The sequence below is a fragment of the Prinia subflava genome, chromosome 1 (assembly GCF_021018805.1).
Source record: "Prinia subflava isolate CZ2003 ecotype Zambia chromosome 1, Cam_Psub_1.2, whole genome shotgun sequence".
In the NCBI taxonomy this organism is placed as follows: Eukaryota; Metazoa; Chordata; class Aves; order Passeriformes; family Cisticolidae; genus Prinia; species Prinia subflava.
In genome coordinates, this window is record NC_086247.1 from 61,292,690 (window position 1) to 61,318,146 (window position 25,457).

The 25,457-nt window shown below is 40.7% G+C and overlaps 1 protein-coding gene across 5 annotated transcripts; it reads left to right on the forward strand.

Moving 5' to 3' along the window:
• The first annotated feature begins 927 nt into the window (after positions 1–927).
• STX17 (syntaxin 17) lies at positions 928–25,457 on the forward strand. Of its 5 annotated transcripts, XM_063398027.1 has the most exons (9): positions 928–1,107; positions 2,701–2,782; positions 6,467–6,648; positions 10,631–10,696; positions 15,950–16,169; positions 21,355–21,473; positions 21,561–21,611; positions 22,972–23,058; positions 23,737–25,457. In XM_063398027.1, exons 1-9 carry the CDS (start codon positions 1,105–1,107, stop codon positions 23,974–23,976), a joined length of 1,050 nt encoding a protein of 349 aa, XP_063254097.1. In that variant the 5' UTR covers positions 928–1,104; the 3' UTR covers positions 23,977–25,457. The 5 variants fall into 5 exon arrangements, with proteins under 5 accessions (XP_063254097.1, XP_063254105.1, XP_063254114.1 ...); XM_063398035.1 differs by lacking the exon at positions 2,701–2,782 and having other exon boundaries at positions 929–1,107; XM_063398044.1 differs by lacking the exons at positions 928–1,107; positions 2,701–2,782 and adding an exon at positions 1,214–1,247.

The following is a 25,457-nucleotide window of genomic DNA, read 5'->3' on the forward strand; positions in this document are numbered from 1 at the left end:
CTGTTTGTTGCCACAAAAATGTGTAAGACCTGAGCTTTTTGCTTACTATTCCTTCACTGACAAAATAAATTTAGGTTTATTTCCTCAGTGACATACCAATTTCCACAAAACTTACAGGACCATAATGACTTCCTCCAAATCAGATTGGAACAGGCCGAAAAGTCATGGAACAACAGATGAACAGATAACATAAATCTTGTTTAGAACATCACAATCAACATATATTCATATTTCTTACTCTTGAGATCTTTCTTAACTTTGTTTTATTAATGTTTGGCTAAAAAATGGTCTACTATTGATGTAACATAGTTGCTCTACAGATATTACCAGGTAGCCAGACGGTTTTACACTTCTCTTCAGATGTGATAAATTGATCAGCAGCGATACCAGGCTGCCCTCGGGGGTTCTGCTCCACCTACCCCAAAGGGGCCAGATGCTCTGCCAGCCAGGGGATGCGGTGTCGAGGTAGGATCCAATAATCAGCGTGCCAGGCACAAGCAGGTTACACTTATTTTCAAATTTGTTTTCAAAACATATCAGTGGGATGACCCGAAGTTGTGTCAGGAGAGGTTTAGGTTGGGTATCAGGAAGATGTTCTTTCCCCAGAGGGAGGCTGGGCACGGAACAGGCTGCCCAGGGCAGCGGTCGCAGCACAGCCTGGCAGAGCCCGAGGGTCGGCACATCCCTCCCGGGCACACGGTGTGCTCTGGGGATGGGCTGTGCAGCGCCGGGAGCGGGACTTGCTGACCCTTGTGGGACCCTTCTAGCTAAGAATACTTCATGACTCTATGGAAAGCTCTTTCAGAAGAATAAATATAACTTTCCCCTCCCAATAAGCCCTTATCCCAGACTCCCGGTACCCCCTCCGTGGCCAGGACAGCTTCTCCGCCTCCTTCTCTTCCTCCTCCCCGTCCCCTTCCCGCCCCCGGCCGGCGGTTCGCGAAGGGAGACGAACGCGTGGAGGATGGCCCGGGGGCGGCGGAGGGGCTGTGCGTGTGGCGGGGGGGCCGGGCCGCGCCCCGCGGCGGAGGGAGCCCAGCGCCGGCTCCCGCCCAGCGTCCCGCGGCCGCCGGCCGCGCTCAGCGCCTGCCACACGGCCGCCCCATGGTGAGGGCTCAGGGGTGGGGGGCCGAGGGCGGCGGGGGGCGGAGGGAGCGGGCACCAGCGGGGCCGGCCCGGCTCCGGTTTCGCTTTCGCTCTCCGTGCCAGGGACGGGCCGGGCCGGGCCGGGGCCTGGCAGGCGCACGGTGAGCCCTGGGCTGGGCCGCTGCGGACGGGGCCGGTGGGAGCCGCAGCGCGGAGCGAGCGCCGGGTTCCCCCCGCGATTCACGGATCCGGGCCTTCGGCCAGGCCGCGGCGGCCGCCGGTGCCCCGGCCCGGGGCCGTGGCAGAGCGGCGGGGCTCGCCCCGCTGCCGGCGGAGCGGCTGGCGGACCGCCCCAGCTGCGGCTGGGCCCGAGGTCCCCCCGCGGCCGGGCTGTGGGTGCTGATCGGGACGGGACTTGTCACACCAGCTTGGATTGGCTTATTTATTTACTTATTTACTTATTCTTTGCAGCGTGACAAATTGTTAAGCCTGGTATAGCCCAAGCTTTTAAAACTGTAAGCCAGGGAAAAAGAACTAGTTTAGTCTGCTTGAAGCCTTTTATAAGACTTGAAGCCTGTCTTTATTTTTTATGCTTCTGCTTTCTTAACACTCGCCTTGCCTTTCCAGGGCATGGTACAGGCAGGGCAGGCCTCCAGAAACCTGCTGGTCTTAAGCTGCACCAGGGGAGGTTTAGGTTGGACATTAAGAAGATTTTTTTTCACGAAAAGGTTAATTAAGACATTGGAATGGGCTGTCCAGGAAGGTGATGGCGTCAGTATCCCTGTAGGTGTGTGAGGAAAGACTGGCCATGGCGCTTAGTGACATGGTCCTGTTGACAGGGTGGTGTTGATAGGTTGGAGTTGATGGTCCCAAAGGATTTTTCCAACCTAACTGAGTGTGTGGTTCTGCCGTGAGACCAGGGGTGGAGTTCTGTTAATACCAAGAATTCAGTACTGGGGCTCCGATTGCAGGTTGAACTGTTGTGCTGTCTTAAGGCAGGTGTCAGCCCGCTGCAGACTCGCTCCACCGGTTCAGCTTTGTGCAAAAGGTGTTCTCGTGTTAGTCATGAGGTATGTTCTGCCCTTCTGCATCTGGCTTAAATTTATTAATCCAAGACAAAATGCCTGTTGTCTGCTCTGGTTTTTCAAAATGCAGTCATGTGCCCTTACATTGCCTGGGTCAAGTCTGTGTTGCCAGGTGATCCACAAGAGCACAGAGCTGCTGGGAGCCACAGTCTGACAGGTACAGCTGCTGATTCTGGGTGTTCTGTGGGAGATCCCACACGTGTGGCTGTTTAACCCATGGAGCAGTTTCATGTTACTTTGTGAACACGCTCAGGCTGGTGTCTGGGACTTATTTCAGCCTAACAAAGTTATTTTGTTTTGATTCATTTTACAGACAAAAAGAAAAGGATGTAATTTAGTCCGGAAGTGCGGTTTGGCTGTAACCTACCACAGGAGCGTGCTCCTTACTAACTACAGGCCTCAGCCAAGTGAGCAATAGTGTCACTGCAATCCTGGGGCCAGTACCACTCTAGGAGGTGTTTTAGGAGGAGAAACTCTAGGGAGAAAGATGTTGTATATCCTTATATTCTAATTTTTTTTTTTTTTTTAGGGAAAAACGTTTTGGCCTTTCAACCCTTATCAACAAAGCATTTATGCTGGAGGAACTAGTGGCACTGGTTGTCTAAAGTGTTGTGAGTGAATTAAAATCAAATCAGGGAATTACACTGTGTTTCCCTGGGCAAGCAGAACTCCTGAGGATTGTTGTGCATTGTTGTACCGGGTTTCAGTGGAGAATACTAGGCAGTGTAATGAAAGTTCATGAGTGTTAACCAACAAAAGTTCATGAGTGTTAACATTTAAGGTGTGTTAGCAGCATTTTCTAAAATTCATAACAAGTATGTTACTGTACCTGGGAAGAATTTTACTTCTGGTTTACTGCAGCTGTGTGACTTGTGCTGCTACAGCCTGCTTTGGATCAGTCTTTTTTATTTACGTAGTTGACTGAAAGTTTTCCTGTGTCTCAGTCTTGATCACTTCTGAATTAGTGTTATTTCAGTCACTGATACTCAGATCCAAGGACAGAGACAATCACCTGCCTAAAGAAGCTGAAGTTGAGTGCAGTGTTTTTACTTGCCTGAGGAGAATGGTTCATAGGCTGGACAGGGCGCTACTCAGATCTTGATGGGATGGAGATATAAGCGGACAGAAACCTCAGAAATTCCAGCAGAGGTAATAAGAAAGCCGTGCACCTAGAACAGGTTGGGAAGACTTGATGGAGAGCAGCCTTACAGGAAAGGACCTGAGTGTTGTGGTGGACCACATGCTGGTTAGAGAACTGGAGCACGTGATAGTCTGGGAGAAACAAAGGTGGGTTTGCTCAGCCTTAAGAGAAGGTGAAGGAAGGGGAGGTCTTGCTGTTGGGGGTAGAAGCTGTAGAGCCAGGCTGCTCTTGGAGGTCCATGACAGTGGGATGAGGAGCAGTGGACACAAGCTGGTTTAGCTACAAGGAAGGTCTTTGTGCTTGTGGTTTTGTTTGTTTGTTTTTAGCCTGGACAACAGTCAAACACTGAAGCAGGGGTCTGGTGAGTGTGGAGTGTCCATCCGTGGAGGTGTTTGAACTTGACTGGACGAGGGCCTGTGCAATGACATCTGATTCAGCTTGCACTGGAGGGAACGTGAAAATCCGTGCTGTCCTAAACTGTGCTGTTACGCTGTGGTTGCTGAAGGAATAGGCATTATTACTTCAGAAATGAATTGTTAAAGTTGTGCTTAGGAGAACACAAGTCAAATAAAGTATACAAGGTTTCCTTGAAATTGCATCAGCAACAGGCTGAAATGCATAATGTTAATTTTATTTAATGTTAATATTCTATAAACGTAAAAAAAGGAAGACATTGCACTGATAATTTATGGCTTAGAATTTTTGTTGCCGAAGCTACTATACTATTTGAGAGAAAATTAAGCATGTTGAGAATGTAAGGAGTTTTTTATATTTCTTAGTTTTTCAAACTTGCTGCACAGTGACTTTTAGGCAGCAGTGTCTTTAAGAGATTGGTAGACACTGTCATGGAACTTACTTTACTGTCTGGAAATTCTTAATGAGAAGAAAATGACTACCCAGAGCCCTGCATGCAGCCAAATCTTCAAAATTCAGAATTCAGATCATCTACCCAAGGCACATGGCCATTGGTTACTTTAACTCTGCTTTCACAGTGCTCCAGATTGTAAGTCATCTGAACTATCAGTTTTGACTCTCGTCAATCTCCAGGTGTCATGAAAGGTTAAGGACAAAGTTTCAGTGAATTTTGTTTAGTCTCTGCTGTATTTCTGCTAAGACAGAATGGGCTCTGTGTTTCTGTGAGTTCATGTTGTGTTGTACATCTGAAGAAATTGCGTCAACACTTCTTCAGGATGATTCAGTATTAAGGAAAAGCATGACATGGCTATTAAATATTTTTAGGGAACCAATTTTTAATTAATTCTAGCTCATAAACTCATGGATTAGTGTATAAGCTGCCAGGAAATTAAATGTGTGTTTGAAGAGGAAGTACTGCAGTTTGGAGTGTGATGCTTATTATCTTTTGGACATTATAAAAAAATCAGTTCTAAACTCAGAATAGAGTTCAACTGTGGTATATGACTGCCTCTTTCAAAAGTTAGGACTGTAGTGACCAAGGTATAATAGGATAAATATTTTTTATCATCTTGCATTTAATCTGCTGTTTTTAGAATGGTGAAAAGGTATGAAGTTCTTTTTGCAACCTGAAAAGTGTGAGATCACCCATCCACTGCGTGTTTATTTGAAGATTATTATTAAATGCCTTGGGTTAGAAGGGGATTTGTAAAACCACTTGATAGTGTGTCTTTCTAATTTGAAGTGGGGATGATTTAGCAATGACTGCGAAGTCAGTTGATGAAATAATTTCCTTTTGAGTTTCTGAAAAAAGAAAAGATGTGTTGTTGACACCTTAAAGATTGACTTCCCTTAACTTGGTCTACTCTGAGTAAACATTCAGCTTTCCACAGTTTTCAATTTTTTTGTTGGGTGGGATAGGTAAAGGAGAGGAGTCTCCTGTTAGCATTCCGTTCTTCTGCAAAATGCAGCGTTGTTTTATTTGCAACCATCTTCCTATACCAGAAGTGCTTTCCCTTTCTTGATGGAAGATGCTTCCCACTGGCTCCTTTGGGTCTGGAGCAGGTTTGTGCATGTGCTCCCTGCAGCCTGCACAGGAGGGCTGGGGCTGAGCACTGAGCAGCTCAAAGACCCAGTGTCATCAGCTGGTGTCTGCCCTCGTGTTCTCTCTGCCTGCAGGAATCACAGGTCTCAGGAAAGCATCAACACCCTCCCTCTGCATTTTCACATCATAGGTAGATGAGAGAAAAGTGATGTCTAATTTCACTGTTGATAAGCTGTTTGGCTGTGTGAAAAACAGGAATGTTTTTTAACCTGTTGCATTCTGCCGTGCCTCACCTGTAGCAGGAGGATTATGCTGAGTTTATGGCTTTAAATCAGTTTAGTTACCGGAAGGAAAATCGAGGAAAGCTTTCTGATACAGTAGCTGATGTACTTCAGGTACTTCAGTATAACCAAGTTAGCACATGTCTTTTTACTGACACTTGTATCTAAACTTTCTCATACGTGTCTCCTTTCCCCTTGTGTGCATTCAGCATAATGGAATCCCTTTATGTTACTCCTGTGCTCTGTAGATAAATGCTATTACATACAGTATGACACCTCTCTCTTTTAGAGAAGTAAAACTCAAAAATTAAATTTTACCCTATGCAGAGAACAGAATTCAGGCTGCTTATGTACCTGCTGGTCCTGCACATACTCCAGCAGCCTGTTTATACCCCTTGCTAGGTGATGCCTTAGTCATTGTCAGTAGGGAACATACGCAATTTGGAGTGCAGATCTTCCTTCAGGAGGTCTTTACATTTTCAGGAAAAGGAATTTCAAAATTAATTTATTTTGGTGTCTTTTGAGGACATGTTTTACAATTTTTAAGATGATTCTGAAGGTGAATTGGCAAAATGTGAACTCTGATCAATCAAAGCATCTGATTGGAAGGCTTTTTCAAACCTTTTCAAACCATGTATCATTATACTGCAAAGCATGTTTGTCTCGCCTTAATTACTTTGCTGTTTTTTTATTCTTGTTAGTGTTAAGCTTTATGAAAAATTATCCCCAAAGCCTGCAAATAAGTAGAGATAATGCATTTAAATGCAAACATCCAGATGTTAAGTATTAATACTGCTTAACTGTGGTTTGAGGGGATATGTGATCATTAGAAAGACTGATTTATCTTATTCTGATTTCTTTAAAAAGTGATTCAAATTTACCTTTCTTGTTTAATTTTTTGTTTGTTTGTTTTTAGGGTTTTTTACCTTGCTGAATGTATATTGGACAACTGTTGACTTGAAAGCTGCTTTTAGGATGTCTGAAGATGAGGAGAAAGTTAAACTCCGCCGAATCGAACCTGCAATTCAGAAATTCATTAAAGTGGCAATTCCAACAGATTTGGAAAGGTTAAGAAAACACCAAATAAATATTGAGAAGGTTAGTGTTCTCTTTTTACTGATGTAGTTCTTTCTGCGGTATAGAAGCAGTCATGCTGAAAGATTATGTGGAGTTTTCAATGAGAAGTTGATTACAAAATGCTTTGATTCAAATTTGGCTAAAGATGAAAGTTCTGTATTTGTAATTGCATGCACAAAGGCCTTTACATTTGTAGTAACACCAATGTTAGCAGTGGTTTGGTTGAAATGCTTGTATGAGAATTTGCATTTTATATCTTTTACATGCATTTTAGTCATAATGAATGTGTTACAGTACTTTTGTGAGCTGTCATGATGATTTTGTCTTCAATAGTTTTTGTAAAATTAACTTTCAGCCATGTAAACCAAACATCCCTAGAGGTAAAAGGATAATTTTATAGAATCTCATCCTGGTTATTTTACAGGCTACTTTTAAGCAAAAATCACTAATTATGTCCAATTGCTTAGAGCAGCAACATTATTTACTTATGATGAAGCCAATATCTCTAACCTCATTTCATGAATATTGATTTAAACCTTAGGTTCCAGAGATAGTCCAAACAATTAATCTTCTAAATCACTGTTTGAAGAAACTATAAAATCAATATATAATGAAATTTGACCTTGAATACACCTTTTCAGAGGAAGTGGCTACCATAAATTCGTCATCATTGGTTCTCAACAACATGAGAGTCCAACTTTCTGTTTGACAGTTTCAGAAGACTTAAAAGCTATAGCCTGATGAAATAAGTTCTCTATACTTTTTCTTTCTTTCCATGTTTTCCCTATGAAAATTCTTGTTTTCTAAAGCACATTCCATGGATTGGATGGTCTTTCATTCCAAGAGGGAATATGTGTATCCTAAAGAGGTGCAGCTGTCTCTAAGTCTCTGTTAGATAACAGCAATTGACTTGGTAGTACAGGGAGGTGGAGGTTTTGTTTGGCTTACTGCCCTAAACGTTGTTGGTGATATGCAACAATCCCTAAAAAAAAAGTGCTTGTTCTCTCTTGCTTTCAGTTTTAATTTCATTTCTTGTGACTGTGCCAAAGGATGTTGTGTGAAACTTTTTACCTTTGGCTGGGGACCGTTGTTGTGGTGGGAAGACATGTCTAGGTGACATGAGAAATGAGGGTATCTGAGTCTTCCTGCAGTCTTATCCGAGTGTGGACATTTGTATAAGACATTTCTTGAAGAGCTTTTAGCAGGAGATATTATGACCAGCTTTTGAGTGCTCTCCATGTCCACTAGATACTTTCAAGGAGAGATGGAAGGGATCCAAAGCAGAAGCATGAACGTTTCTTTCTAAAGAGGGCTTTCAAGGGAATGGACACAGGGCAAAAGAGACTGAGTGTCTAAAGTAACCTGATGTTTTCTATGTTTGTTATGGAATACCAACTGTTTGGCTGTAGCACAATTATGATTAAATATCACAGAAATAAGGAACTATAGAGTGATTTGGGTTGGAGGATAAGCTTTAAAGATAATCTAGTCCAACGCCCTTGCCATGAGGTGTGAACACATTTCATTACATCAGGCTGCTCAAAGCCCCATCCAGCCTAGGCTTCCAGGGCTGAGACATCCACAGCTTCTCTGGGTAACCTGTTCCTCACCACCCCCATTATAAAAAAAATTCTTATGTCTATTCTCAACTTCCTCTAAATGTTTAAAAGCATTGGCCCTTTTGCTGTCATTAAAGGCCTTAGTAAAAAGTCTTTGTCTTTCTCCTAAGCCCTCTTTATTTATGGAAGGGCTGCAATAGGGTCTCTGAAGAGTCTGCTCTTCTCCCTTCTCCAAGCTGAACAATCCCAACTTTCTCAGCCTTTCTTCACAGGAGAGCTATTCCAGCCCTTGGACCATTTTTGTGGCCCTCCTCTGGACCTGACATAACAGGTTAGAATTCCAGAGATGTTTTTACTTCATGGGCCTCCCTCAGTTTTACACGTATTTGTTCAGGATAAAATCATCGCATATTAAAATGTTGGAATGGACCTTAAGGATCATCTAGTCCCAAGCCCCCTACCACGAGCAGGAACAGCGTCCACTAGGCTCAGGGCCTTACCCAAACTGGCTTTGAACACTGCCAGGGATGGGGCATCCACTGCCTCCCCAGGGAACCTGTTCCCGTGTTTTACCACCCTCACAGTAAAAAACTCCTTCCTATTCTCTAACCTAAGTTTCCTCTCATGCAATTTGTACCCATTGCTCCTTGTCTTATCACTACAACTCCTGATAAAGATTCCTTCTCTGGATTCCTGGTAGGCCCCCTACAGATACTGGAAGGTTGCAATGAGGTCTCCACACAACCTTCTCTTCTCCAGGCTGAACAGCCCCAACTTCCACAATAAATAATGTCAATACCATCTCTTCTTGAGCTTTACTATCCTTGAGGCCCTCAGGGTGAACATTGTCCAGGAGTATGGCCTACTTTGTGTTGCATGACAAAGAGAAGTCAACAAGGAGGAATTCTCTGACCACGTGAATGTTGGTGTGTTAAGTCATTGGATTCTTTGGGCTCGTCTCTAGCATATTCTGAATTTTGAAGCAAAGTAATAAAACAATGTATTAGGCAGATGAATGTGCTTAACATGTCTAGTAGAAATTATGAAGAGCAGTAAAGGTTTCCTGAGGAATTTTTCTTAACTGGATAACAAGATTTTTTTATTATTAGTTATTTGGACAATGTGTTACAGTCAGCTGAAATCAAATAGGTGATTTTTCCCTAAACCCCTTCTGTAAAAACTTCAGAAATTCCTGTTTCAGCACTCTTTCAGTGGCGACTAAATGGGAAGATCTACTGTTGATACAGGGCTTTTTGTCCATTTTATTTTGAAGAACACTGGCAGTAATTTTAATGGCACAGCAATTTATTCAGAGGTTGTTATTATTCCATTTCCTAGAAGAATGACGTTAATCTGACTTCGCTGAACACTAACGCTTTTATCTTCCATAGCACTACAAAGGCCGAACATGAGGAACTTTTTGCTCTGAAAATAAGTGGTAACTTTAGATTTCTCCTTGTGTTTTAGGAAGCTGAGTAACTTGTGATCCTTATTGCTGTGACATGTAAAGTTATGAAAGTAATTATGGAAAGACAGAGGCTGTAGATAAAGTACTGGTTACAAAGCTTATTAAGAAATTGAGGAATTAAACTTTACATAAAAATACCTTACAAATAATGGTAAATATTTTGCCTTGTTATCTAAACAATTAAATAAATATTCTAATTTTGTGTAATATTGTAAATACATTCTTTTATAGTTTCAGCACACATTCCAGGAATCACAGCTTCTACTTTTATTACTTTACTACTCTTTTTCATGCTAAAGTCTCTATATTGTTTGTGTCAACTGCCTGTAGCAGGGACTGATGTATTTTAATGATGAGACGGTTGGTATGTGATAATATGCAGTTCTTTTGCCAAACTTGCTCTCTGCTAATGTACTAGTCTGCTCTCTGTCCTGTGGGAAGTACTGTGTGGATAGTTTCCCACTGGAGTTAGTGGAGCGTCGTGGAGGTGCCAGATCTGGCCTGATGGTTCTTGTAGCTGTGTTTGTAACATATAGAAATGTCCAGTGTAAAGACAGCAGCATTGTGTAATGACTGCCATTTTCTTTGTCATGGCTATTAGATACCTTATATTGTCCTATATGACCAGTACTGCTTGTCCTTTCTCCTTTTTCTGCCATTTGTTCTACTGTGGCATAAATCACATAAATCTAAGTGATTTATGCCACAGCAGTGTCAGGATGCAGTATCACCTGGGTGTTAAAAACTGATGCTGAAACCCTGGTTGTCTGTAATTCAGTAAAATACATTGTACAAAATTTTTCACAAAATGCATTTGCTATTTACCTCTCTGATTTGCAGTGGAACTGTTTATGACTCAACTTCTTTTCGTTCAGTTTTGGAAAATTAAAGTGATCATTTACCAAAGGTGGCTTCTGTTCTGCATAGCTAGTTGGTAAAAGTAGCAGTTCTAAGGCGTCCTTTTCCTCTGTTCTAGTATCAGAGATGCAGGCTCTGGGACAGATTGCACGAAGAGCACATCAATGCAGGACGAACGGTTCAGGTAAGGAGATGAGAATGGCTGTGCTACTGATGGGATTGAATTGCAAACATAGCTCTGGTTACCTCAGGGATGGACCTTCAGAGAGACATACGTTTGACAGGTGGGTTTGACAAGCAAGCATACACTTGCACTTTACTTCATTTAAAAGTTAGGGATTTCCTAATTGTATTCAATTAGGAATCCTAATTCGTGTGACACAAATACAGTCAGAAATATTTCCATATTCTTGAAGAAGCAGAAGTGTAGAGACTGTGATCTTTTGCAAACTGTCCTCTCACATTATTAAATTAGAAGACAGCTCTTGCATAAGGGATGCTACTAATTTTAAAGCATGATTTCATAGAGAACATCTGGACTACTAGTTCGGTGTGCACATCTGTTGTTAGGTTCATGATATCACCAAGGGAGGAAATACCAGCACATTTGTTAGCACAGGCATCATCTCAGTGACTTCATCCATAGTCATCCATAACTCAGCACACAGGGAATCATACACTGTTTCTAAAAATACCTATGTCTTGATGAAAATGATGCAGAAACTCAGCCAAACATCAGCTAAATAGCACACAGGCAAAGGGCAGTACAAAATCAGTACAGGAGAACACAAAGACCACATCTGCAGCACAAAGTTTGCTGTGGCAGCTATAACATCTGGTGGCTGTAACAGCTGCACCCCCAGTATTGTGGGGACAGATGTGTGTTGGCCAGGAGAGGCAACTTGTGTTGCTTTCACAGGTGCTGTTTAGAGCAGGGACCTGTCTTTGCTACTGTAAGTGACCTACACTACGTGTACACAAGCAGGATTTGCCAGCAAGGGTGGCACATTCCTAAACCACTGCTCACAATTCTAATACTGTGAATTCCCATGTTTGTTTCAGTGTCTTACTGACTCTTGTGGGAAATTAGACCAGACTAAAAATTAAAAAAAAAAAACCAAACAAACCCCAAAACAACACACCTCAGGAAGAAGAACTTAATCCTGACTGAACAACAGAATTAGATGGTAGGCAGAGCTGGAGTTGTCTTTTCTGAGGAATGGAAGGTGCTAGTGAGTTTTTGTTTTGTGTAGATGATATGAAGTGACATGTGGAAATCCAGTTGATATTCCTGCTCATTGGAGGTTTGAGTGTGTATTTTGATTTTTCACCAAGTACTTTGGAAATTTTAATACAAGTTTATTCTTCATATTCAAAGAGGCTTCCAAAGGTGGAAGTTCTGTTAAAACAGTGGCATTTTGATAGGTGTGATGTGGTAAGCATGTGTTTGTTTATGTCTGTTCTCTAACCTGGATTCATATCTGATTGTGGAAAGGCTTCTCTTGTAACCTTAAATTACTAGTATCATTTCTTTAACAAGACAAAAATCTGTCAATAATTAGAGAAAAAATAACTGTGTTGAAGATGTTATTTTTAGATATTTTAAGTGCTTTAATAAGACAACTGCTTATTTTTCTCTAGAAACATGTATATTTGTCCTAAATCTAAAGCTTCTTTCACTTTCAGTCAAAATAAATTTTCTTTATTTAATGCTTATTGCTTCTAGCTCTGGATACATATCTAGATGCATTAAAGTGGTTCACATTCTGATACCCAGAGAGCAGAATAAGTATCTGGGTCCATGCAAGAAGAGCAGACTGGCTCTTTGCTTTAATTAAATAGTTAGGAGTCTGGAGTACTTGATAATAAATTATATGACATGTAGAATGTGTTTGCTGTAAGCTGTTTAAATGTTTACCGATGGACTTGTGATCTGTTTGTTTGCAAAGAAATCAGATTAATTATTGTGATACCAAATGTTCTCTGCAGCACACACTTTACTCTCAAAATTAGATGTTGTAAAAATACATTAGGAATCCCTAAGTCAATATTGACCCAAGGCATCCGCCACAGGTTTTAGGCAAATATATGCACAGCCATTCTACATTTAATCCATGTGCACATAATTAGCCATTTTTCTGAATTTTCAGTTTACCCAGAATAATTACTTCTGTTGTAATTTTGATGATGGTCAAAATTATAATAGAAGTATAGATGAGCGTAAATCTGTTGCTCGGCCTTCAAGTAACTGGGTGCCACATTAAAAACTTCTATAAAGGAAGGTGAAGAAAACAGATAAATCTTTGCACAGGACCATGAAGAGACCCTCTCAAAATATTGAGAAAATAGCTCTTGTATATAATGTATTAGTTTTTCTGAACATGCTCTTGTATATTTTCATTTTTAGGGACAGTCCATGGACTTTTTCAAATGTTAGGGCCTGAATGAATGAATTTGCAGTTTTCTGGGCTTTGTCTGCATACATGCAAGCTATACCACACAACTGGTTAATTATTGCAAGATTTAAGCTAATTTCAATGGGGTGGCAGCATTTTGTTGTAACATCTAAGGACTCCCCTGATCATTTTGGTGGTGAGAGGAAGGGAAATGCTGCACTTACTAGAGAGGAAATAAGATATTAAACAAAAACAAAAAAACCCAAAACAAACAAACAAAAAAAGGAAAAATGCAGTAGATGAACAGCCTGGCTTTAGTCTTATTCAGCCCACAGAAAGACACTCTGTTCTGCAAAACATATTTAGGCTGACATAGTCTCTCCCCTGTGTTAGACTAACACAGGTTAGACTGTGTTAGTCTAACCTGGAAACCTGCTTGAAAAATGTTAATCTATTTTTTCTTTTTCACTTTTATGTTTCTAGTTCAGCTGAAAATGGTTTACAAGTTAAAAGTAGTTTCTGATCAGCTCTTTTTTGCATAAATCTTCAAAGCTCAGTTGTATGGCTCAGGTCTTCTGTAACATTTCTAAAACTATTCTCAGATTAGGTCCCTCTCTGGCATACTGTGTAGATACGCTGCAAGGGCATGACAAGCAGCGTAGAAAACTTTATTTCTGCAGGAGATTCTTTGTGGTATCAGTGAAGGATCATGTAAAATCAGCTCATTATTGCAGCCTATGGCCATCTGCAGGGTAATCAGGGCATCAGAGTTCCTGTGACCTAGGCCAAGAATTTTGTAAACTTGAGGGACACGGAGTAGAAGAGAACTGTGTGGTAGTGATCTAGAAAAGCCAGATAACTTAGTGGGATATATAAAGAGGAGAGCAGTCAGTGTGCTCTCTCCTACAATGCCTTCAGTCAGCAGTAGTGGGATCCCAGGTAGAACAGTCCATCCAGTTTGGGCACCACATTTCTAAGGAAGGCATGAAGTGAATAGGGAGAGAGACCAGTGAATGCAGTCAGAAATTGAGAAAACAGGACTTCTTGCCAAGATCAGCAAATTAGGTATTTTACTCAAAGAGGGCCTGACAGCATCATGCTGTCTGTCTGCAAAGATGGAGAGGATGGCTGCACAGAGGACAGGGCTTGTCTTTCCCTGTTTTGAACAAAGAGGATTAGAAATACCTGGTTTAAACTGAGGCCAGAGAGATTTCTGTTAGATATGAGGAAATGCTATAGCACTCTAAATTCTGGCAGTGAGGTATGAAGGAGGCTGTAGCTCTTCATTAAGAATTCTTTTTATGACCAGATTAGATAAACAATTAACAGAAATAATACAGGGACAGCAGATACTGCATTGAAGGGATAACTTCCCAAGATTTTCACTAGTTCTATTTTCCTACAGTTTTTGTGAGAAAGCCACTTGAAATGAAGATTGTAGTTTGAATTTGGAAGTTAATGGATCAAAATTGCAATTATTATAAAGAAAAATTCTGTGTCTTTTGGACTGAATTTGCAGAGTTCGAAACTCAGGAGTGCCCACAAATGAAAAGAGAATTTTGTATTACTTTCCTGGCTAAGTTAGCTTGATTTTCAAAGTGCAAACAGTTGGGCTGAGAGTGATGCACTTTCATGCTCTACCTAGAAATTAAACTCAGTGCCATTAAAATTATTAAGAGAAGAAGTCACAGTCATTTGCATGTCCATAACATTTATGATGTTACACCCTGGTGGGCTCTGGGATGTATCTCCTTGCAGCAGGGCTGAACTTTCTTGCTGGGCTGAACCCATTTACCTTCTGTTTAATTGACAGTAAGTGGAACAAGAATCCTCTCCTCAAAACCACAAAGGAAGAGCTACTAAAATCAAATTTCACTAAATAGGTGAATATCATTATTTGATTCCTCCATCTTCTTGCTCAGAAATATTTCTCTTTGATCAGCAAGGTAATAATGAGCTGTGGAAGTGAGGATCAGTGAGCAGTTCATACCTCTTGAAGCTTCTGTTCAAGATCTGTGCAAACTCCGGTCAGCCAGTTTTGTTCTGTTGGTCACTGTAATTGTAAACTTGTAATTGTAAACTTGTAATTTGCCCCAGCAGCAGCTGCAATAGTACAGATCCCAAGCAGAGCTACGTTTTAACTCAATTTCAGCTGCAAAATGTTAAAAACAATTGGTAAATAATGCAACAAAGCATAGAATTTGTTGCATCAATGTCAAGTAATGCAGAGAATATATTTTTATTGCAGTTTTTTTTATAATTAGATAAAAACTCTGTCCTAAAACAATAAGTGGTGTGATTTAAACTGTAAATTTCTTCTTTCATTTGTAGGAAAAGTTGTGTGCATTTTTAAAACCCAGGCAATAAAAAAACTCTGTTATTTTTAATGCAGAAAGAAATTTATCTCATGGGAAATGCTTGCACATATACTCTTCTTGTTACTTGAGAAGTTAGTTAATGTCTTCTCAGAAGTCTTTGTATGTTTTATTAAATGTGATATTCCAGTAAAAAAATATATTTGTTTTTCATCTGAAAAAAAAATTAGAAGGTAAAAAAGTAATCCTTCTCCTTTGTCCCTGAAGTTGTCTTCACAAAATGGAAGTGGTAGTTTTGGGGTAGTTGGGGGTTATGAATGACTTTATCCTGAGGTCCTCTGATCAACACAGTCACTACTTATTATAAAAAAAGCAAATTTTGAGAATCAGTCACTTACTTTGCTTGGATATTATTGCAATATGCTGCAACCTGTGTTCATATTTTGGCAAAGATCTAAATTGACGAGAGAAACAGAAACAACTTCAGCGATTACACAGTGAATTCATTATTTTAATACTTTAATTAAAACCCAAAATAAAACAAACTGACTTGGACAAGTGGATAAAGTACAAAACTGACAGCCAGAAAAATCAAAATAGTGGTGGTGATGGCTTTAAAAATGTTCCTCCCTTGATCCTAAAGATGATAGGTGGTTCCCAGGCACTGGAGGTGTCTGGTGTTCTCACACAGTAAGCTACAAAATAACTCTTTTAATACTCTTGCAGCAACTCCGTGCCAATATGAGAGAGATGGAGAAACTCTGTTTGCGAGTCCGGCAGGAAGACATCCCAGTTCTGCAGAGAATGATAAATCCCATTAAAGAGGAAGCTTCAATTGCCATTAAGGACTTCCTGCAGCTGCATTCTGAATCTGCAGAAGAACTTAAAAGGCAGCTCAGAGGACAGGAGGATGCCTCTTTAACCAGATCTGCAACTCTAGGACAAGGTACTAGATTTTAATTTCTGTATTTATTGTATCTCAGTCATTGTATCCAGTATGCAATTTCTCTGACCAGATATAAATGAAGTAAACAAATGAGATTTCAGCTGAAGAGTATTGTATGGAAGAGTGTTAATGAAGAAGAAGATTTCTTTCCCTACACCACACTTTTGTCATGGCCTGTGACTGAATTTTGATAAGCAGAAAATGCTTAAATATCTTAAAAAATTAAATATCTATGGCCTTTCGTGGCAAAGATCCTGTAGCCTTGGATCTTGAAATAGTGGACTGTTCAAAGGAAGCAGAATATTTACATTCATGTTTCAGGGTAGCTTGGCTTCTTTTTTCCCCCCTGCAAATCACTTGATCATGTGCAAGTATCATTTTGGCCATTTTCATTGAATTAGTGAAGAAATACCAGGAAAATTTTTATATGACAGACAGTGTAATACAGCATTGCTGAAATATATGGAAAAGAGGAGCAAGGCCCTAGGTAAAGAACATCTCTTCCTGTAGCATTTTAACTTGGTAACTGACAAAAAGGGAATATAAATCCATTTAAATAAAAGATTTTGAAAACACACTGTGACATGTTAGAAATCAGATAAGTTTGCTGTTCTGCCCTCCTTTCTGTATAAAGTGTGTTTCAGTCTTTGTTCTACCGTTCTGTCTTCAGGAGAAGTCTCTTTTATGCCCTGGTGCTAGCTAGTGCTCTCTCCTGATGATCTGTGAGAAGGTTGTTGGTTACATCAGGATTAAACCCTTCCACACATCTGTAATGACTTTGATTGCTGCAGTAGCAGTGTTACTTAAAATGATTTGAGCATTTCATGTGTCTTAAAATTGAACGAGCATTCTTAGTCAGTAGCGCTGTAGAAGAACCTGCTGTCAGATTTGATTTCATAACCCTTCTTGTTGCTGCATGCAGAACCACAAGAACTCTTTCAAGTGTGATTAACAAGCCAGTGAGCCTCGTGGTTGAGCAGGAAGAAAAGCAGATTTGACAACTAGGCTTGCTTTCAAGAATGTCATGTGCAGTAGTATCAGAAAACCTTGTGAACATGAAGATAAATCAAACACAGAGCCACAGAACTGTTTGGGTTATATGGGGCTCTTTGACAATCATGTAGATCCAAGCTTCCTGCCACGGACAGGGACACCTCCAGCAGGCCAGGCTGCTCAGAGCCCCATCCAGCCTGGCCTTGGACTCTTCCAGTGATGGGAGCATCCACAGCTTCTCTGGGCAGCCTGTGCCGGTGCCCCACCACTCCCATTGTAAAAAACTTCTCTCTTCTTACAAGAAAAGACTGAATTGGCTTTTGACATAAAAATCTTGACCTCTTCAACACCTTCAACATGTTGTAGCTGGTTGTTCAGTAGTTTGTTCTAATATCTTCATGGATTTCAAAGTCTCTTCTCTTGCAGTCCTCTGGGACCACCTTATTCAAGTTCTCAAAAATGTGCTTGAAATTTCAGAGGCCATTTCTTAAAAATGCTCTAGAGTGAATTTAATCAAACCTTCAGACCCTAAATAGGCCTAGCTCATCCAAATATTTTTAATCTGTTCTCTTCATGTTTCAGCCTATGTTTCTCTTTCTTATTGAAATTAATTGTATCAGATACCTGCTTAAAACTACCTTTTTATTTGGCAATGCACTTCCCACATTCTTGGTCTTCCTCTAATTTCAAAAACATTCACAGAAACCTCCTTGCTACCATTTATGCCTCTTGGTAGTTGCAATGTAGTTATGTCCTGGTCTTCCTGATATTAACTTCCCATGCTTGTGTTTTTCTTTGTACTCATAACACAGTGACACACTTTGTGTGTCAGATTTTTGACATCCAGAGCATTGAGGAGCTCTTGCTGAAGCCATAAACATCTTCCTCTGCATGAGGACAATTTGATGTCATCTTTAGCACAGCCTTTTTTTAGTGTCTGCCAGCAATTCTGCAGTCTTTTATATTTTAGGAACTTCTTCCACATAATTTCTATTAATCTTTTTCTGCAATTTGTTGACATCTTTTCTGGGGAGAGCTCATTGTCTTCAATATCCAGTGATTCCCTTCATATGTATTAGCCATTGCTTTCAGTCTCTTTGTGAGCTCTTCTGTGTTATGATTAGAACTAAATTTAAGATACCTCTGCTGTTGGTGACTTTCTTCAGTTGTTCTCAGTACATTCCAATATTTCATTGGAAAGGCTTTGTCCTGGCTTACTGCTTCTGTTTTTTACACAATTACATAGGTGGCAAAAGGGAACTAGAGTTTAATTTCAAAGAACAGGACTGCATCTGAAATCTGGAATACCTTTGATGTATGGAGGACATGGACTATAACAGCACTTCAGAAGGACAAATAAATTGATTAGAAAGATGGGGATGAGAAGAACAGGAAAAATATTACTGGAATGACGGGCATCTGCAAGTCTGCTCAGGAATGTGGAAATAATTCACCCCATTTAAAGTGAAACAGACAGACAGGCAGACAACTAAATACAATTAAATAGATCTTTTTTTCAAGTTTGCCTGCCTGTACAAGCAGCCCTGTTGAATTGCTAACCCAGACACAGTAGATTTTCTATTCATTTGTGCTTAGAGGCTGCAGTCCTGACAGCAAATCCTGGCTGTTGATCTTAATCAAAGGAGGTTCAGTACGTGCCCATTCTTTGTAGCATGTTGCTTCCCATCTGGTAGAGAAGGAAGGAGTTTACAAATTCAAATCTCCCATTTAGAAGGCATGTCAGTGATATGATACAGTCCCTTTCCCCATTCACCATCCTCAACTGAAGGCCAATAGAAATGGAATTTAATTGCATATTAAGCAAATATTAACAAAAGGTGAGACTCCACTCTTAAAATTACTAAAATCTTTTAAGCAACATACTGAATCTTCCAGAGCATTAGATTTTTATCTCGAGTGTAATGAGGTGTAAAGCTCCTCTGTGAAATCTGCAGAGGTGTTTTGTATTATTGTATTTCTGTGGAGATGCTGTAAAAATGAACTGGTGGAGTCACTTCCATTCTCAATTCTATTAAAATTGATTAGACTTGATAAAAAGTGAAGTGGTGAATATAAATTTCTTACTCATACTTTCAGCCCAAATGTGACCACCTCTTACCCTTCCTGTTCTTTACCTTAAGTTTTTTAAAGAGAACAGAGAATTTTTGTGAGGATTTTTTTCCTCACTGATTTGTAGTTATTACAAAACAATGACATGTAAACCTACTTACAGTTTTAATTTTTCTGGAATGTGTGTTGTGCAAAACTGGTATCATTTATACACTTTCAGGGATATGCTTTTCTGCAGTAGGTTGGCATAGATTGTTAGGAACAGACCAGAGCAAGATCTTGGGAGGAGGCAGTTCAGCATAGTGAGATTTTTATTCTGCTTTTGAATTATGAATACTTTAATTTTAACTAACTTAGCATGCATGTGGCTGATTAGGGAAGAGTACACCTTTCTGGGCAGAAGAAACTTGATTTGGAAATAGGATTGTGTAGGATTGAAATGAAATAAATACAAAACCCAGGATAAATGTCAGAGTATGTGGCAGAACAGTTTTCTCAAAAAATGCACACATTTGGGTATATAATTAATTATATCGAAAGGAGGAAAGGAATATTTTAGAACTGAGTATACAACCTTAATTAATCTGAGGTTATTAATCAAAAATATGTTCTGGAAGAACAGGTGATTATAGAACATGAAGTGCCTTCCATGTTTGAATTCTTAAAGGAAAGGGGATAGAAATAATTAGAAAGAAAAACAAGCCCAAATTCAGCTCCCAAATTGCTTAGTGCATTCTTGTTACTCTGCTTACTTGGTAATTATGTCTAAATATCAACTTCATTCATGTTACACTTCTGCTGAGCTGAGAGTAGGAAGATTGGGTCCTTCATCTATTTTGAGATATTGCGATAAAAATGTTGAGAAGTGGACAAATATTATAAAAATGTATCATTTTTATTTTATCTTAAATTAATTCCATGAATAAGCATGCACTATTACTGGTTTTTTATGAATATGATTACCTTTATTTGTTTTCCATTGGTCATATCTGTTGTTGTAACAGTTATATAATATTATTATCATACCTTGGCACAATCATTGTATCTAAAGATTTTAATACAATATTTACACTCTAGTATTGTTAGACAAATCTAACCAGCCTTCCCCATAATAAGCTTTCTCTTGGGACTGCCTTCCCAAGGAAGGAAACACCAGTGTCCTACTGAAGGGGCAATCTCCCTTCAGAAATTGAAGTTGCTTGAATTGAGATGATCTTTGCACTGTGTTTACATACACACCTTCTCCAGTCTGCCTTTCTGACTGCCAAGCTCTTCCTCAGTCCTTGTGCTGACAAGCCAAACTTTTTTTTCTTTCTTGCCACTCGGTTTGTTGTCCATATTTACAGGCGTGCCCGTGACACCCACAGTGGCTCCGGAATGAGCTCTGACTGACTGGAGGAGGTGTGTGTGTGCCTGTTCACTGTACCTGCTCTCCCCAGTGCCACCTCACTGTCATTCCCCGTTTTTAACACCATACTTCATCCCAATGTCTTCTGCATTCAGTCCAGGTGACTTAGGGAGGAACATACTTGAGAATATCTCGTGCAGAGCACTGAGCTGCAAATGTCTGCCCTCCTCAGTACCATTTACCCAACTGATCCAGCATGGAATGCTGGGCACCACATTAATTGAGTTTCACTGCTTTCGCTTTGAAAGCTTTTTCCTCCAGTTTCTTTTAGTTCCCAGTGGCTGAAAATCAAACCAGTGGCATGAGAATCAATCATGAAATGTGTAACTGTCTGTTCAGTTTTGGGAGCACAGCGTTTTTATGTGTCATACGTAAATGAAAAGTTTTTGTCCCAAGATCAGTTTTCTCTGCCTGGTCGATACAAAATGAATGAAATCACCTTGAATTCAAGACTATAATTTAGTGTCATTTCAGGACTGGTTGTGAAAATGTGCTGATAAAAATGAATCTATTTCTTTGTCAATAACATCCTTTCAAGAAACTGTGTAGTGCTGTAAGGCTTCTCCATATATGATCATTTTTGGGGCTGCTGCTTGGCTTGAATTAGTTTAAGTACTGGGTTACCCTTGAGAGACTTCAAGAGTGAGAAAGTCTGCACAACACCTGCATCCTGGTTCAGTGCATTTATTTATAAACATCATGTTTCCCATTCAGAAACTTTATATAACGCGGAAGTGAAGGATGGCTCCCAAAGTTTGATCCAGATCCATTCCTGCCTTCCGGAAATACCTCAGGAAGAAAATGCAGCTGAGTCCTGGGAGAGTTTAGAAGGGGTATGTTGGAACTCCCTCCCTGCCTGCCATGTTGGTGCTCTTGGCTTTAGCAATTATCACAAAATAACATTTGTTTTTTATTTGCAGGACTTGACTGAGCTCAGCCAGTTGGTGACAGAATTTTCTGTCTTAGTCTGTGTAAGTATAATTCTGTATTCTGTCCTACAGTCTCCTACAAAAATCATGAGCTGAAATTAGCAGAAGCTCTGCGGTGTTGATTGCAGACTTCTACCCAGGTCCTATTTGTTTTTACAATTTCTAATTATTTCTAATTGTGATGGTGTGACAGCTTTTACTGCACAGGTTGTGTGTTTGTCAGGTACCTTTTCTCATTTAATCAGGAGTGCTAGAAAAATCCTTACCTTTATAATGCCCTTTCTCTGCTCTCACCACATTGTGAAAATGTTGGTTCCCAATATTTAGTTCTTCCCATGCCACAGGGAATTTAAATGCACAGTTCTCATCTCCTAGGAGAGTTCTTTAATCTCCTTGCTATTGGGTTAGTAGGGATAAATAATCCAGTTCTTTTCTGCTGAGTGTGTGCTGCTTCATCTATACAAAAAACCCCAAGTAAGAACCATTAGACTAGGGTGGGACCGCAGAAATGTTCATTCAGTATTCTAAAGGTTAAAGGAAGAGGTCCTGTTCCCAGGACTGCCTGGATTTTGCACTTAACCATCATTAGATGTAATAGCAAGCAATCTAAGGTTGTAGATGAGTACCAGAGCTGGTGTACTCAGCAGTTTCTGAATTAGAAGGAGGCAAAAAGTTCAGAATGCCTTCTATTTTAAGCCGAACTCAGCCATCTCATTATTTTGTGACATAAAACAGCCTGAGTACTGCTGAGATTAGAATAAGGGCAAACGAGCCCACAGACCCCTTTATCTTCTGCTCCAGTGTTCCCTGGGAGAGACTGCAGGGGAACCTGACTGACTGCATTTGGAGAAAGGATGGAATGTTTTTGTAAAATCAAACAGTAAAATATGGAGCAACATCAAGTATATTTTCTGCACTGTCACCATTTCTGAAGTCATTGTTCTATAATGTCATAATTAAAGACTTCTTAGATTTCTTGATGCAGCTTTGTATATTGGAGTTAGTACTGATCTTATAAATGCCCTTTATAGATTTTTTTTTTTGAACGTGAGACTCAGCAGTAAACAAAACAGGCTAGTTTGGATTATTTTTCCTTTTGGAATGTGAATTCCTCTATCCATAGAAAAGATTTAGAAATCATTTGTTTTGTTTTGTTTTCTCTAACTGCAGCAAGACAATGTCTAATATCCACTCCATATTATTACTTAATAGTTTAGATTTTTTTAAAGTAAGTCTGTAGTTTCAGCAGAGTTTATCAGATGCTAATCATGGAGCACCACTAAGGCTGCCGGGTGCAGATGAAAGCTGCTGTGGGGCCCTGATTACAGGCATTAAAATGGTGTGTATTGGCTCACTGCTGCTTCCCAGCAGGTTCCCTCACTCATAATTCCTTTGCATCTAGTCCCAGCAGGAGAAGATTGACAGGATTGAAGACCATGTCAACAGTGCTGCTGCGAATGTTGAAGAGGGAACCAAAAACTTGGGGAAGGTAGGGATCTGCTCCTGCTGGTGAATCAATGGTGCTCTGCCTCCCAGCCACCCTCGGTATTAACCCCATTGATCTGCCGTCCTTAATGCTGAGGGAACCAGCAATTAAGGAAATAAGGAAGAAATGACCTACAGGTAGCAGGGAAAAAAAATCAATCTCTCTTGTAATTTTCTATCGCATCCAGGCTGCTAGAAAATGCAATTATTTAATTCTGCCAGGGCCTTTTTAAACAGTGTTCTAGTAGTTACTTTGGTTTACCTGTAAAGACAAGTGCAGTCAGTGCCTGCCTCCCAAGAGTCACATCAACATTAAACAAGAGGCTGATGATAACCTGTCATTTCCATCATGTCCCACGTCAGGTGCTAAATAAATCCCCAACCCCGCAGTCAGGCCCATCCCTGAAAAGTCTGAGCATTTTCTCAGGTTCTGGTTTAACGATGGCAGCCAGGTAACACCCAGTATACACAGCAGCCAGAACATGAAAGGACCTGGTTCACAACTGCATACACAAGACAGCTGATTTTGAATTGGTTTTAGCATGTTCTGTGATACTTTTTTTGAATACTAATTTGTAAAGTTTATTTATCACTGAGCATTGAAGTCATTGCCAAGAGCAGTGAGGGGAAAATGCACATCTCCACAGGCAAGTATTCTAACTACTTTTTTTTTCCTTTACAGGCTGCAAAATACAAGCTGGCAGCTCTGCCTGTGGCAGGTGCAGTCATTGGTGGAGTGGTGGGGGGTCCTATTGGTCTCCTTGCAGGCTTCAAAGTAGCAGGAATTGCAGCTGCACTTGGTGGTGGGATTTTGGGCTTCACAGGTGGAAAATTGATACAAAGAAAAAAACAAAAAATGATTGAGCAGGTCTCTTCCAGCTGTCCAGAGCTTTCTCACCAAAGTGCCAAAAAATCCAGCTGAAGTACAGATTCATTATGGCCAGGAACCACAGTGTAGTAGCTGAGCTAATGACAGACTTGTAGCCTTACTCTTTGTATACGAGGCTGAGTTGTGTGAATTTTGATGACAGTTCTGTTTCTTGGGAGGGCTGAAACAGTCATGTCAGAATTTCTCTTTTCAGACACGGTGACATCAGTCCTTTGAAAATTATATGGATAACTTTTAATTACATAATTCTTAAGTAAGCTATATTCACAGCTGTAATAATGGGTGACAGGTGCTTCATACCAAATTTGCACAAAGTGTCTTGCAGACAATGCAAAGAGATCTTTGGAAAATCCTAGTGCTTTCCCATGAATGTCATGAGAAGCTGGAGCTTTTATTGGAGTGCTCCAAAGAAAGGAAATAAATGCCATCATTCTTTCATACTTAATCTAAATTTACTTTCATTTATCTGGATTCCCAAACTCTTCCTGTGATTCCCCAGGATATGCCTGACTATGCCTGTTTAATAGTGCACAGGGAAGCATGTGGTGTCATAAGAAAAGGGGAGAATGTTGGGTGAGCAAAGTGGAAAACAGTTATGCATACATCACATCTGCCTCCACCAGGCATATCAGACCAGCACTGGAAGCAGCTTCTCGCCTTGCCAGGCAAGGCAGTTGTTAATTTGTAAACTCCCCACCTTCCTATAAGTGTAGTTATGAGTTTAACAGTCTGAGAAGCACCCCTGCAGTGCTGCTATTGGAGGGTAATAGTTTTCCATAGCTGTTCAGCTCCTTGGCTTGTCCTCAGAACACCATAGGGGATAAAGAGCCAAGCTCTGGCATTCTGAACCTGCAGCCTCACATTGCTGAAGCAGCACTTACTGCAGGACGCTGCCTTTGCTTCTCCTGGAGCCCCGTGCGCCCTGGTGGGAGAGCAGAACAGCTTCCCTGGAAGGCAGTGCTGCAGCCAGGCGCACTCCCTCCCCAGGCTGGTGTCCCCCAGGGGTGGTGTGGCCCCAGGTCGGCAGAGAAGCAGCTGGCAGCCCCAGAGGCAGCCCCAGAGGCAGGGACAGGGTCAGAAATGTCAACCTGATAACGCTTACAGCCACCCTTGTTTGGGCAGCTGCACTCTTGCATTGCTCTCCAGTGCCAAAACTTCAGCTTCCACCCACACTGCAGTGTAGCTGCTCAGCCTCTTCAAGATTTTGGGACATGCTGTGGAGCCTGTAGGGGTGAGATGCTGGCAGTGCTTTTGCTTGCTTTTTATAGTGGACACCTGTTATCTTACCCTCCTTATGAAGCCTTTTGCTTCTGGAGCTTCCACTGTTAAATGCTGAAGTGTAAATGTGTTGTTTTTGTGATACAATTGTACAATTGTAACATAATCTACTGTTCTGAACATGGTCCTACCTCCACCCTTTCAGGACACTTCCCACACTACTGCTGCTACTGTTTGGGGGAACAGAAATTGAGGTTGGGAAGCCGCTTATTAAAGTTTTTAGATTGGTCAATTCA